This window comes from Filicampus tigris, chromosome 6, assembly GCF_054856515.1.
Source record: "Filicampus tigris isolate MCC_2025a chromosome 6, RoL_Ftig_1.0, whole genome shotgun sequence".
NCBI classification, from domain to species: Eukaryota; Metazoa; Chordata; class Actinopteri; order Syngnathiformes; family Syngnathidae; genus Filicampus; species Filicampus tigris.
In genome coordinates, this window is record NC_141222.1 from 22288907 (window position 1) to 22304684 (window position 15778).

Below are 15778 nucleotides of genomic sequence, written 5' to 3' on the forward strand. Positions count from 1 at the left end.
ATTTTAAAAAAAGCAAGGTCTTGAGAAGCTTGTTTTTTTGCACTGGGTACAGAAATGGGCCTCCACCGAACTGCTCCCACGAAGTCGGAAGCATGTCTGTCCCGAATGTCTTGATAAGATGAAGAATTAAGATTCAGGGGGTCTAAATTTAAATATTGCTCTCTCCTCATATGTAATGAATGACATATCGTAAATCAAAGTAGCCTTGAAAAGGGTCAAATGTGGTTTCCTTAAACCTGCAGATGCCTTCTTCTAACTGACTGTTGTGCGTGTTTGTGTGTGCGTGCGTTGATGGTGGACAGGGCAAAGCGGCTTGGGCAAATCCACTCTGATGAACACGCTGTTCAAATCGAAGGTGAGCCGCAAGTCGGTTGAGCCCAACGCTGAGGACAGGATCCCAAAGACCGTAGAGATCAAGTCCATCAGTCACGGTGGGTCATCGCTCGTCTCCCCAGGATAGACTCTGGACCGGTCGCCAGTCAATCACAGGAAACATCTCCACACAAACCCATTCGCACCTATGGACAAATTAAAGCCTTCAGTTAACCTCTCATGCATGTTCCCTGTGTGCAGATATTGAGGAGAAAGGTGTGAGGATGAAGCTGACGGTCATCGACACGCCAGGCTTTGGGGATCAGATCAACAATGAGAACTGGTGAGGCCTCAGTCACTGCAAAATCACAAAGTCTTCAGTCTGCCATCTCATTTACATAATGCAACTTAGTCACAGCAAAGGATGGGGGGAATCCACGCGCAACTCTGCCCATGTTGATTGGCTTCATAAACAATTGGCAAAAGTCAAGATATATGCTAAATAGTAAAATGTAGGGGTGTAACAAAAAACTGTTTGAACTGAAACATGTTTTGATTTGAAAGATGCAAGTGTATCTAATCGAATCGTTCCACTTTGAAATGTATCAAATTGAGAGAGAGAGAGAGAGGGACTGGGAGGGACTGTTATTCGGGATTTGTGATTCGGGAGTGGGATTCGGGAGTGGGAGTGAGATTCGGGATTTGTGATTCGGGAGTGGGATTTGGGAGTGGGATTTCAGGATTCGGGAGCGGGATTTCAGGAGCGGGATTTCAGGATTCGGGAGCGGGATTTCGTGAGCAGGATTCAGGGACGGGACATCGACACTCACACCTGCTAACCACTGGGTTGCTATGTTGCCCTTCTCCCATTCTAGTCAAAAGAAAATCTGATATCCATTTACCGTAATTAAACTAATAACTTGCACATAAGTTGGACAATGGACAGTAACATTGTTGATATCTGATGTAATGCAATAGCATATATTGTGATATTGACACCTCGAATATTTTTGTCATTACATTTAATTATAGCTTTTTCATTACGATCGTTAGCTTTCATTGCAAGTGAGGCACGCACTTCAATTCACCCACAGCGCGATGGATAAAGAACCCCCTCCCCACTTTTTTCTGTTCTACCTTATATGGGTTCCATTTTGACTGACATTGACCTTTTTTTTTTTTCACATTTTCCTCAGCTGGCAGCCCATCATGAAGTTCATCAATGACCAGTACGAAGCCTACTTGCAGGAAGAGATCAACATCGACAGGAAGAAGAGGATCCCAGACTCCAGGGTGCACTGCTGCATATACTTCATCCCGCCCACTGGCCACTGGTAAGCATACACAAGGCAGTAAGATGCATCAGGCTAGCACGTTGCTAACTACACACACACACACACACGCACGCACTCGTGTCTCCCACTACTGCCAAGAAGAAGCAGGCCTACTGGGGATTTTCCCAAATCCATCAGTTGTACCGCCGCTGGCTCTCTTGTGACCACATGTGGAAGTCATTTACCTCTTCGGAGACACTTGAGTCGGACTTTGGAGAGTCGTATTTCACAAAGTAACCAGATTCTGTTGTGCTCGCTCTTGGCTCTGCTAGCATTTTATAGGATTGCTGTGTCCCACTGACAGATTATACCCACAGTTTTCCATTCCATGCGTTTTATGCCGCCAGGGAACTAAAGGGAATACCGTGGTTTCGTACACATCCATCCATACACACAATTAAAGCCACACTAAAATTAAGTTAAAAAAAAAAAAAAAAAACAATAACAAATGCAACCATTTATTGTTTGGCTATGTCCAAATGACTGCTTTGAAAGAGGGTCGATAAAACCACAAAGCTAGTGGTGGTGCTTTGGTCAGTGCTTTTGCACAGTACAGTGCTACTGTTTCCTTTCATGACATTTCCCTTTTTTTAATGCTGAACTTTTAAAAGACGGAGGTTTATGATTATTGCATAGTACACAACATGCCTACGAACACGAAACACATACAGACTGCAAGCGCTAGCTAGCGTGACCTGCTTGCAATGTCTTCATTCACTGCTGTATCGTTTTCCCAACGTCCGCGTCAACCTTCCCCTTGAGAGGAGCCACCATGTTTGCGTGTGTGTGTACGCGTGTTTGTGTGTGTTTGACAGCCTCCGTCGTCGTGCGTTCGTGACGCCGCAGCTGTTGCTTCTGCAATGTGTGTGCCTGCATGCTGTGTGGACGCCTCGGATTCGCAACACGAGGCACGCGGTGACAACTGAAGCGCTTTACTGTACATATTGTTTGCTTACATGCAGACACAATAGTCGGCATTCACTGAATGTGTTTGAACAAGAAGCGTCTGTCAGCATATTGGCAGTCTCATTGGCAATCAGAGTCGCAGGCGGGAAAACGCCGGTTTTGGCAACCACCAAGCTGGCATGGATTTCAAATGTATGTTGTAGACGCGTGCACAGTATGGATGCACATAGCGCGTTCTTGTAAGGATTGTCCTTTTAAAGCAGAAGTCAACCCAAACATATTTTTTTTGTGTAGAGTATATCGTCGCTGTCATGGGAAAACACTTATCTCCATTTTTTTTTTCATTTTCTTATTTTTACGTGAATCATGTTTCTGCGTTATAGACATCGCATTAAATTGAAAATTTAAAAGGTTTTCAAAATTCTAAGTAAGTGTTTTTCACAGGACAGCGACGATATTCTATGCAAGCCCACTAGTTGAAACAAAGCATTCTGATGAATATTGCGTTTGTGGAATAAGAGTTAAATCCACTCGTTTTTAGCCATTTCTGGGGGCAGCCATTTTGTCATTTCTGTCGACTGATAATGACATCGAAGTTGCTCAGGTAAGGACCAATCACGGCTGACCTGGTTTCTGAAGCTGAGCCGGGATTGGTCGTTACATGAGCCCTTAGTAGTTGTGATGTCATTTTCAGTCGACATAAATGACAAAATGGCCGCCCCCTGAGATGGCTGAAAACGGGTGCGTTCTGCTGCTTAACTCATATTCCACAAATGCCATATTAATCAGAATGCCGTGCTTCAACTAGTGGGCCTGGTGGGAACATATTCTTGAAAAAAATATGATTGGGTCTACAAATGTGGCAGTACCGAGGAGGAAAGGGGCCTCATCTCTTATAGCTTACAAGTGCAACATCCAATTGCATCCAGTAGACTACTGTGAAGGGTCTGCAATGTTGTTGATTGTTCATGCGTTTGTAGGGCCATGAAGCAAAACGCCCTTATGCAATTTAGATTCTGGCTGTGTTTATCTGAAGGATACTCGCATATATCATCTTGCTCTAATTTTACTTGCGTGCCAGTGATGTCCTTTTATTTGGCTTTTGAGGTTTTGGATAGCTGAACAGTGGCCACTGAGGCAGGGCTCTGTCGTGCAACAGCATCCATCACTGATAATAGCCAAGCCAATTTTGCTTCCCCCCCCTTTGGTCATTCTGGTTATTACCTCGTCCTGCAAGCCTTCTTGATGGGAATATAGCTTATGATCCGTTTTAACCAAGTGAAGTACTTTGTGAGCTTGCTGTGTGAGAAGTGCTATATAAATTCATTTTACTTACTTACAATGTTTTGCATTGTAGCTGGTAAATTCCCCATTCACCTGTTTTTGTTTTGTTTGAGCCATTTTTTTTTTTAACAACCACATAAATGGAAGAGTGATTCTTTATACAACAGATGGTGCACATCTGCTTATGATGCTGTCTTTACAACATATGCAGGGATATGTGAAACATGAAATAGACATGCATGCCTACTCCTATATATCTCACATGACATCTGTTTGAATGCACGACTTCCTGTTGTCCCGTTTGTCACTTTAATTGTCGCTCCTTTTCCCACTGATATTCTTTGGTCGTTTTTTTTTCTCCTGACATGCGTCCAGCCAACTCATCCTCTCCTCAGGGCTGACCCTGGTTGGAACTTTGAACCGGACTCGCCTTAGCTGACGCTAATTTAAGGGCACAGCCAAGAGTATTAGTATGGGCGTTTATCTGGAGGCGAAAAAGGCAGAAAAGAAGTCAAACTGAGAGTGACAAGTTGAAAACAAAGTGTGTCGCACCAATGTCACTCATATTACTTTTTTGCAGCTAGTATGAGATTGTTGTAGGGAGATGAAAGCTGCGAGCACAAATGAAACATTGCAAAAGTGATACAATATGGAGTTCAGTCAAACGGGGGGAAAACAAAACGTGCTCTAAAAGTCAAAAGTTGCAGTAGTAAACTATCACCATGTGTGGGATGTAAGCAAATCTCAATGAGACTAGTCTAAAAGATGAACTCCACACATCTGTTTTGCTTTTTATTTGGCTTTTCCCCCCATGATATTACAACAGGAGGGGGCAAAGAGGGGAGTGGAAAGATAATCAAGAAAACAGGAAATGGAATTTATTACGTTCTGGCTGCTTCATAAAATACTAGTAATACAATTCAGCATTCTCCAAAGATCCTGGTAACTTCCATCATAGTTTGGAAGATGGCGATCAATCAGTCATTAAGAAATGTGTTTGTACATGTTGTATACTGTTCATTTTCCTAATTAATCTACTGTATCTATCTATGAATATTAATATCTAATATCCATCCAAAAAATACAACCGTGTACTGTTTTATGGCCTAGAAGTGTTTCCCTCCAAATTTGTACTGAAACTGTGACTTTACTACAGCGTTAGTTAGCATATGTTAGCGCTACAGCACGTTCCGATTGACGCGCAACATTGGTGACGTCACAGTCATATGAACGGAAATCCTTTGTAAACAGTTGACGTCTGTATTCTATCACTGGACATAATGCAGGCTTGTCAGCCCCGAGTACAATAGAATACTACATGGCTGCCATCTAGTGGTTGCTTTGGGTCATTGCAGAAAAATGTGTAGCATTTCCGCACATTGTCATGAGTTATGAGCATACTCTACCTGTTGACGATATGGAGTCACATCAACATTAGTATCGTAGTGGACATTCATGCACGTTAGCGTCTTTTAAGTTCGAATCATTTCTTTTCCGGTCTCCCTTGCAGTCTGAGGCCTCTGGATGTGGAGTTCATGAAGCGTCTCAGCAAGGTGGTGAACATCGTGCCCGTCATCGCCAAGGCTGACACGCTCACACTGGAAGAGAGGGACTACTTCAAGCAGACGGTGAGCGCTGCGGCCACACTTGAATCCGACGAGAGACGTTCCAATCTCCTCAATCACTTGCAAACGGCTGTTTTCGCGCAGATAAGGGAAGGGCTGCGAGCCAACGACATCGACGTCTATCCTCAGAAAGAGTTCGACGAGGATGCAGAGGACAGGATGATTAATGATAAAATCAGGGTAAAGTCAGAAATGACCAATTATGTCAATGAAATCATCGTGAAATGAGCAAAGCGTGACCGTGTGTGTGTGTGTTATCTACAGGAAATGATCCCTTTTGCTGTGGTGGGCAGTGACCAGGAGTACCAGGAGAACGGGAAGAGGATTCTGGGAAGGAGAACAAAATGGGGCACCATAGAGGGTAATACATGTGCGCATGTGATGTGAACTTGTGCAGGTGCAATATTACTTGTTTAAAAAAAAAAAAAAAAAAAAACAGCTTCTACCCACACGCTATCAGACCCGTGACATTCTTCCAGTTCTTTTGTTGATAGGCCCGTGTAAAGAGTCAGTGAGTGAGTTTAGTTTTGTACTAAGAGTTTAGAAATTCACGCATATTCAACAAGTGTCCCAAGGTGAGCCTCCCATCTTCCGGATTCTGTCCCCCTTTTTATCTCTATGCCTCTTCCCACAAAGTTTTCAAATATTGCTTCGGTGATCTTTAAAGTAGTGAGAAAAATGAAATACCTAGCAATCTGTACAAGTGACATCATAATATGAAAACCAAGGTGCGCAATATTTTTCCTTTGTAATTCTGCTCACTTGAACGTTTACACTGTGCAATAACTCTGCAAACTGCAATACTTTTTGCATTAATTAGAATATTACGATGCCTAGCTCAAATAGTCCTTTTTTTTTCATAAAATGACTATTTTTATAAATACTTTTCCATTAGTACTTATCTTTATTTTTTTGTCTTTGATTTTCTTTGTAAAGGCTAGAGAAGAGCAAAATAAGAATTTTGTTGCTCAGTGCTACAGTTGAGTTTTTACGATGCATATGACAAATAAACATTTTTAATCTAATAATGAAAATATGATTGCCCCAAATTTTTTTAGCAGCCACTGTTTGAGGAAATGTGTTTTTTTCTTTTTTGCACAACAATTTTAACCATTGATCATATACAGGTGCATCTCACTAAATTATAATATTGTGCTTGAGAAAAGCTATATTTATTCCTGTGGTTAAATTTAAGTGAAACTTTTATAACACTGTAATATTGATTCACTACCACCCTCTTCTCGAGTGATTTATTAGTTTTGGAATTGCCTGGCTAGTACCCCTATGTGCGTATGTCCCCCACCCGTGAGTTCGAGTTATAGTGTGGCATACGTTCACTCAACGTCACTAATCAGCATTTCCAACCCCGAGCTGATATTCCGCTCTCAGAGAGAGTTTAATTTAGTGGCTGCGGATTTCAAAGCTTTTCATAAATAGACGCACCCCTCACCCCACCCACCCCATTTTGCACTCTTGACATAATCTATCATTCAAACATGTGTGAGCGCTACACTCTTGGCACCCGTCGCTTGTCACGGCGAAATGGTGAAAACAAGTCACTTAAAATCCCTTTCGGCCAAAGTAAAAGCTAGCGAATTAAATGAGAGTGCGAAGCTGAGGATCCTACCTCAGGTTGTGAGAGCGCAACACCGCCACCCTGTGGTAAACGTATGACCTGCGGGCACAGTGGAGCCGAATGAATTTATGAGCTCATATCATTTCTCATTATATCATTAGAGTTAACGGCTCGCTTGATTTGCCTGTAGGTGCCGAGTTCCGTTAGAGTGCATTGGGAAAGGAATGATTAAATAATCAACCTACGTACGTGTTTGTTTTGTTTTGCAGTGGAGAACATTGCACACTGTGAGTTCGCTTACCTGCGAGACCTCCTGATCAGGTACAAGCAAATACTGGCCAAATGTTATCATATATGATGTGCTTATCACATTGAATATAAGGCTTTTGCTCCTGTTCAAAGAAGCCTTCTTCCTTTATATCGTAGGGCTGTTGGATTATAGTAACAATATAGTACTGTATTAAAAATGCGTCATGTGAAAGTGTAACTTTGGACATATTATATAAAGGAATAATCAACTGCTATGAGAATGATGGTTTTGTTTTAATACTATATGGCACAAGTTGTGGTTGTCTTAAGTCACTCCTGAAACGAAAATAAATCAGAATGTTTGCGACATTAAGGGGTAATAGTAAAGAAATAGCTTAAATATATTCTGAATATATGCGGTGCTATTATTTATATATGGGTGGCCACATGGCGTAATTACCCAAGTTATATTTCAGTATTTTTGGAAAACAAGAAAAAAACACAATTTTTAGTACTAGATTTTTCTCCCTGCTATATCTTTGCAGCTATTTCACCATTTTTCTTCTTTAAAACAAAATATTGTTCTTACTCTCTTAATAAATCATTTTTTCCATGTAGTTATTACTTTATTCTTGCAATGATATTCTTATCTTCAGTCTCTCTCTTTAAAATCTTTTAAAATGGGGGGGACTGAAAAAACGACAACTGTATTCTCAAAATAATTTGACTCTTATTTAATTAGGATTTTTTTTCTTGGATTTTTCTTACCTTACTTTGCTACTGGTGATTTTGCCTGAAGGTATGATTTTTTTTTTTTAGGAAGAAAATGTCGTGATTTGCAGCCACAAGCAAAAAAAAAAAAAAAAATTCAAATTAATTTAAAAATTATGACTTAATATTGCAATGTGATTTCCCACTTTGTATTTGTGACTTTATACTTGTCGTAGTACTTTTTTTTCCCCTCGGCTATAAAGATTAAAAAAAATATATATTTTAATGTTTTATGACTTATAGCGGTACAACTTACTGAAGGGCACATTTGTCCGTCTCCGTTTCAGGACGCACATGCAGAACATCAAGGACATCACGGGCAGCATCCATTACGAGACGTATCGCGTGCGCCGGCTAAACGAGTCCAACAGCCACTTGAGCTCTCACCCGCCCGAGCGTCCTCCTGCTCAGCCCAAGGCCAACGGTCAGCCCGAGCTGCTGCCGGGCGGCGTCGTGCAGGCCAACGGAGTGGCAATCCAACATCAAGTCCTCACCCATGAGATGTAGACACACACAAACATACACACACACACCCACTTCGTTTACATGAACGAGTCCATTTACATACATGTTCGATGAGCGTGAATCTATTTTCCTAATGGGACTTTTTCAGCCATAAGCCACTTTTCTATCACCATAATACACGTGGAAATCTACTCCTGCCCGGGATCGTCTACATTAAAGTAGAACTTGGTGTCATTATACAACAGGGGTGGGGAACTGATGGCCAATGAGAGGATTTGATCCAGCTTTCTCACCATTCACATTTTCTATATCATTCGTGCTAATTAATTAGCACGCGGGTGTGCTGGAGAGCATCCCAGCTGACTTTACTATGGGAGAAAACCCACGTATGCACGGGGAGAACATGCAAACTCCACATAGGAAGGCCAGAGAGATTTGAACCCCCAACCTCAGAATTGTGAGGCGGGCGTGTCAACCACTTGGAAAAAAAAATAAATAAATCTCACAAGAACTGTTGAAAAAGCTCCCAAACAAACTAAAACGGCAAATGCTTTTTATATTGTCGTACATTAAATATGGCCATCAGAGGACTTTGTTACAAAGAAGTATGAAAGTCACACCGGAAAGGAAAACAAAAAAGAGAGCAACAATAATTTTGAAAGTAAAATGAAGTAATTGTGTGTAAAAAGATTTTTTTTTTTTTTAAGAAAAAGTTGTATTTGTTGGGTGGGAGTTGTCAATTCACAGGACTAAAGATTCAAATTATAATATTACGGCATTAAAGTAAAAATCTAAAGAAAAAAAAGTTTAACTTTATTCATGTGGTATTATGCTAATTTCTATTTTGAAAATTCCTACAATTCTCATACTATGCTATTTTTTAAACAAAAAAAAACACTTTAATCTTTTAATATGGCTTTTTTGGGGGAAAAAAAACTTTTAAACAACATTTTCCCCCTCCAAAAAATACCACTCCCCCCACCACTCTTCTTTTCAGCGTGGCCCTTTGCATTCGACTGTTGGCCGCTGCAAAAGGTTCCCCGCCCCTAATAGAGAGTAGAGGGAGGAATCTCACATGGCATTTAAACATCACTAAGGTGAAAACAAAACAGCATTTTGTAGTCTAGATTAGCTCTGGTTCACTTTGTGTTGTCATACATATAGTTCTATCTAGTTACTTGGCTGTGTCAAGATATTTAGAGTAGCATTATTTTATTAAGAAGGAAGTCAAGACACAAATCTGACGCTTCCACACTGCAAATCGACAAACGAGAGCAGCAACAGTGCGTGAGCAGCTCTTTGTAAAGTTTTGTCATATTTTTTTCCCCCCACTGTGATGGTTTAAAAAAAAAAAAAAAAAAAAAAGAAAAAATCTTTATCACCCCACTGTCTCTTTCTCATATAGAAAGCGGTCGCCTTGTATTTTACAGTGTTCATTTACCTGTGTATTTTTATTCATCTTGTTATTGTAAACAAATGCGTGCCATCCTTTTGTCCGTTTCTTAGGCCTGTAAATCGATATTAAAGTCCTTTTTTTGTATGATAAAGAATATTTGTGTTTAGTTAAGCCATTCTTTCAGCAACTGGGAGTACAACTGTTGAGTTCAACAAGTGCGCGCGAGAGTACATAGCAATGGGAAGGTGTCGTGCTGCACTTTTAGCGTTAAAGGACCTGCTCGTGAAGCGCACGTGTGTGTGTGTGTGTGTGTGTTCGTCATTCACGTGTACATGTAATTGTGGCATTAGAAAGTGTGACATTTACATCGCAAGCTGAAATTGTTTAGTTTGAGTCGCATGTTTTGCCGTCATTTAGGAGTACGTGTGCCATGACACTTCCTTGAAATAACATCAGAAACAGCTTAGGCTTTTTGTCTGTTTCGTTTTTATCAAACTCAATTAAACTCATCTTTGACATTTCCATAACTGTCGTGAAATCAGATGATCGAATCGCCACACAGAAATGATTTCATCACTGCTTTATTATTAACCAAAGGAGCACAATTCCATGTCCAGAGGAAGTTAGTGGTTACTTTGTTTACTGTTGTATAGTTCATTGTTATTTGTGACGGTATTATAGAGTTAAAAGTTTTATCTTTGATATGTTATGCTCAAAGAATAAAAGTTGATATTTTTATTGGTTAACATTGGTTGTCTTTATTGCAAATGATTTTGATTATCCAAATCTGTTATAACTGAACACAGTATACTTTAGTCACGGATTCTTTATTTGGAATAACAAAGTTAATTATCCACCTATCCATTTTTTGTAGAGTTTGTCCTCATTTTGGGTTGCGAGTGACCTGGATCCCGTCAAGTACAATTTAGATTCGTGAATGAAACTAACATGCATGTTTTTGGAATGCGAGAGGAGGCTGGAGAGAAAAGCCACGCAGGCACCAGGTGATCACGCTAATATCACATAGGATGACCTGAGACGAGATTTGAACCCAGAGCCTCCAGACTACGAGCTAGCCATGCTGACGGTAAGATAATTTTGTAAACATTCAAATGTGTGTGTAAATCAAAAGCTAAATGTCTTTTTTTGGAGGGGGGGGGGGGGGGGTTTACTGGTCGTACGCCCATCAGAAAATCTGTGGCGTATCCGTTAAGTCGGGAGATGCGTGACTGCCTTTACTCCAAAAAGTCAACCTTTTGACAGTACAAAGTATGATGATGATTGTTCTAAAGCTATCATGTTAACAATTGAGATATTTCAAGAAATGTAAGAAATGGGTTGTTAGCATGCATCGCTTTAAAAGTGCGCTCTTATTGGGAAAATCGGCATTTTAGAAATTGCAGCTTGTAACAAATTATGAATTCTTGTTGGTGAACTGTGTCTTAAAGTGAAGTCAAGCCAAACATTTTTTCAAGAATATTTTATGCAGGCCCACTAGTTGGAACAAGGCAATATGGTTAATATGAAATATGAGTCATGCAGCAAAATCCACCCGTTTTTAGCCATCTCAGGGGGCGGCCATTTTGTCCCTTCTGTCGACTAAAAATGACATCACAGACACAGATAATGACCAATCACCTGTTTTCTGAAGACGAGCTTGATTGGTATTTGCGTGATGTCATTTTTGTCATAATGTCATAATAAATTTAGTCTTCAAATAAGCTGTTCGGTGAAATATTTCATCCTTCATGTTCACTTGACATTGACTATTGGACAGCAGCTCCAAAATTCACTAATTGGCCTCCTTCTTCTTTTCGTCATTTCGCATCAGATCCGTTCTCATAATGATGTCAGCAGTACTTTTCGGCAGTGAAGAAACTAGACATCACGGGAAGCTTTAAACCTGTTTCGTAATGTTGCACAGTTTGAGACAGCTGAGAGCTATGTTACAACACACTGTGAACAGTCGGGAAGGCTGTATTAATTAGCCTCCAGTACTTTTCAAGTAAGATAAAAGTGACGGGCTTTTGAATTTGTCAGCATATGAAAACGTGTTTATCACCTTCAGACTGCGTGCGGCCTCGCTGCAGGTGGCTTGCTCATCTCGTCTCGCGGGTTGCGGGCGCGTCTGATTTACTGCCTCACTGGGAACACCGTTAAGGCATCTGTCTTGATTTCAGTTTTAGCATCATGCTAAAATTGCAACTGTTTGCTAATTAATGTTCGGGAAGAAGCCCTCGACTGCAATGCTCATACAAAATGAAACAAATGTATGTAGACATTTCTGCCAGATTTAACAGCGGGTACCTTACGAGTCTCAACTGGTTCATATTCTTGCATATTTAATGTCAGAACAAAGCCGGAAAGCATTCTCCTTTTTTTTGGTAATGTGACACGTCTTGGTGGTGGTTCTTTTGATATAACACCAAAAGATTACGAGCAGATGTTAGGGGGGGGAAAAAAAAAAAAAAAAAGACAGAGAGAAGCCCTCGGTGGTACTTTGTAGTAAACACCTTCACCGGCTCACCAGCGTCGTCGTTACCAGGCAGATTTTTGTCTGATCAGACAGCCAATGAGCGCCGGGCTGGCCAGACAGCCAAGCGAATGAATGACCTGGTAGATTCGCACTCAGACGGTTCACCATCTGGATGATGAGCCAGTGGTGCGAGAGCCAACGCCTGTCTGCACCAGCCCTGCTGGACCCGCTGTCTGGCTGCTGTGCAAATAACAGATAACAGTGTGCGGTGTGTGTTACAGTGCCCTCGAAAAGTACTGTATTGGAACTGTGAGTTAAATCCCGTTGTTTTTATTGAATACTAAAGACATTTGGGTTTCAGATGAGAAAATGAATATGCGACAGAAGGTCCGAAGTCCTGTTTGAGCGCCAAAACTTTTGTGGCTCATCTCTGTACTACTTTGCAAAGTCTAGTGTGCCCTTTTGATTATTTTTGCTGATGAGTGGTTTACATCATGTGATATGCTATGGTACATTTGTTCAAAGTTGTGATACCTTCACCCTTACCCTGTGGAGGTTAGCGGTGATGTCACTGACTGTTGTCTTTGGCTGTTTCTTCAAATCTCTCACAATGTTTCTCTCATCAACTGCAGTTGATACCCTTGGCCGATCTGTTCAATGTTTGTTGCTCAGTACACCTGTACTTAGTTTTTTTTTTTCTTTAAGACATTCTAAATTGTTGTATTGGCTATACCCAATGTGTAATAGCCCTGATTGATTTTCCCTCTTGTCTCATATTCAAAATTGTTTGCTTTCCTCCCATAGACAGCTCTCTAGTCTTGGTTTGCTTAAAAACAAATGCAGTTTTCACAGGTGAAACCCAAAGCCCATTAGGGACGGGAGCGCATAGCCGCATTTCTACCACTAGAGCCGGGAGCGCTGTTGCGTCTTTCTACCCTTGAAGCCGGAAAGGCGTATACGTTGTTTTCTATTTATTATTTAATTCTCGGTCTCTTAACAAATGAAATGCATCAGAATAGTCACGTGACGGTGTCGTGAGTTGTCAGAGGATATCCGGAATTTTTTCGAGCAGTAATGGCGGTCGCCGTCGATCGCGGGAGCTCTAAAATGAATAACGGCAATGGAGACAACGCGATTGTGGATTTTGATCCAGTAGAACATGTCGAACGTGATATATGGTTAAGATATATTTAGCACATAATGACAATATCGATATATTTGTAACAGAAAAGATGATGGTAATTACCACTCGATTTTTTTAAAAATTAAACGTAGTGCTTCTCTTGCACTGACTTTATTTTTACCTCTTCGATTGAAATAGTAAAGACGAATAAACTCGAGTCTGTGTGAAAGCCACATGTCTAAGCGCTCAAATTCTTTTGGAATTATGTTTCTGTCTGCTACATCGGCTATGATATTAATTATTTTGTAGTTGTTGAATTTCTGGGAGAACTTCAGGTTTTCAAGGGTAATTCCAAAGACGACCTTAGGTTTTGGGAAGCTATTGAGCCAGTTGCTTTAGGCCTTAATGGGTTAAAGGCAACACGAGCAGGAAACCCCTCGTGAGTCACATGTTCCAATACTTTTGCTCACTTGAAAAGTGGGTCGCTTCAATCAAAAGGTGCTCTATCCTTGAACACATCTAGGTTTAAATGCCATGATATAAAAGCCTGAATTCTGAACTTTGACTCTTTCATCTTTTGCACTGAAATCCACGTCTTCAGTTCCCAACAAAACCAAAAGAACTGACTTTGACGTTCCACTATGTTTGGAGGGGACTGTATTTTCCTACAGAAAAGGATTCCAAATCAACACAGCCTTTTTGCTTCCTCTGTATTGTATTTTCTGCCATCACTGTGACATAATACACAACAATCCACACGTCTGTATGTTTATTTGCTTAATACAAGTAATGACTTAACTCAACTTGCTTGGAATTTAGTGGGGAACTGACTTGACTTGTTTGATTTTTGCCCCAGTAACTTGGGACTTGCTTGAAACTTGAAGGTTATGACTGAAGATTTTCTTGGGATTTACACGTATACAGGCTATAAAATTTCCACACACCAAATTCCCAGCATTTTTTTATATAAAATATTAACACCAAGATAACTGGGGATGTGGCTGTGTTCACAGTTGACCAATCATATTTAAACTCGTGTTAAATGGGAGTCAGCACACATCTGCCACCATTTAAAAAGCCTCTGATTAAACCCAAATGTATTCAAGCTACCTTAACAGGATTTTCTGTTGTGTTTTGTGCTAAACATACTGTATCTTTGGGTGTTAAAGTGGAAGTTCTAAGCAGTCCCACTAGTTGAAACACGGCATTCTGATTAATATTGCGTTTGTGGAATATGAGTTAAGCAGCAAAATTCACCACTTTTTAGCCATCTCAGGGGGCGGCCATTTTGTCACTTCTGTCGACTGAAAATGACATCACACACGCTCAGGTAACGACCAATCACGGCCGACGTGTTTTCTGAAGCTGAGCCGTGATTGGCAGCCTGTCACGTCCAGTTGGCAGCATCATAGCCATCCAAGCCTGCCGACGCACATTGAATACATGATACATCATTGTCAATTTGCGCCTGGCTGTTAAAGGCCAACGCACATCCGCTCAGGCGCTCCATCAGTGCGAGGCCTAACTGTCTCCGTGTGTCCAAAACAGTCCCAGGATAGCACTTTTGTTTCTGCCTGCTAAACAACCTCGGCCCCCCTGGAGAGCTTCGTCGTCTCCATCGACTCCCACCTCCGCCGGTCACTTCAATGAAATACACCGCTGAGTTTTAATCAAGGCCAATTTGCATGCGGACAGGAAGGGGGCGGTGGGCCACACCCCTCATTGCGCCCCCGCCACTCTGGGAGGTTGTGTCAGAAAGGCATGGAGGAGGTAGAAACAAGACCGAGGAGGAGGACAAAGGAGATTTGCGAGGTTTGATTAGGGGCAGGGGGAGGAGATGGGAGACTTTGAGGGGCGGGAACATGGATGAAAACAAGAGAAGTCCAAATTGGTAAGAAGGGGGGAGATGTATTGATAAATTAGCATCTAACAAACAATGATGCCATCATGTCTTGTGTCAGAGGGTGACATGGCATTGGTCTGGGCAGAAGATTATGAATAACAGTGTGGCTAAAAAAAAATAGTCCTTGGACCCGTTGCCTTGATTTCACCAGATCATAGCACATTCTCCTACATGCGTTTGGCAGATTTCAAGTGCAAAATTTTAAAACCGTGATTGACATTTTTGGCCAAGTCAACCCAAACATCTTTTTCAAGAAAATGTTCTATGCAAGCCCACTAGTTGAAACAAGGCATTCTGATAAATATTGCATTTGTGGAATAAAAATTAATCCACACGTTTTTAGCCATATCTGCGGGCG

The 15778-nt window shown here is 41.1% G+C and overlaps 1 protein-coding gene across 4 annotated transcripts in view; it reads left to right on the forward strand.

The window, feature by feature from the left end:
* The window catches only part of septin9b (septin 9b), a 75816-nt gene extending 65152 nt beyond the window's left edge, over window positions 1–10664 (forward strand). For all 4 annotated transcript variants that reach the window (XM_086033462.1, XM_086033464.1, XM_086033465.1 and 1 more), the window contains 8 exons: window positions 303–431; window positions 574–655; window positions 1509–1646; window positions 5347–5464; window positions 5546–5641; window positions 5726–5822; window positions 7307–7358; window positions 8345–10664. In XM_086033462.1, the coding sequence (XP_085889588.1) occupies window positions 303–431; window positions 574–655; window positions 1509–1646; window positions 5347–5464; window positions 5546–5641; window positions 5726–5822; window positions 7307–7358; window positions 8345–8564 (932 nt within the window). In that variant the 3' untranslated portion in view covers window positions 8565–10664. The remainder of the gene's footprint in view (window positions 1–302; window positions 432–573; window positions 656–1508; window positions 1647–5346; window positions 5465–5545; window positions 5642–5725; window positions 5823–7306; window positions 7359–8344) is intronic.
* Window positions 10665–15778: the final 5114 nt, after the last annotated feature.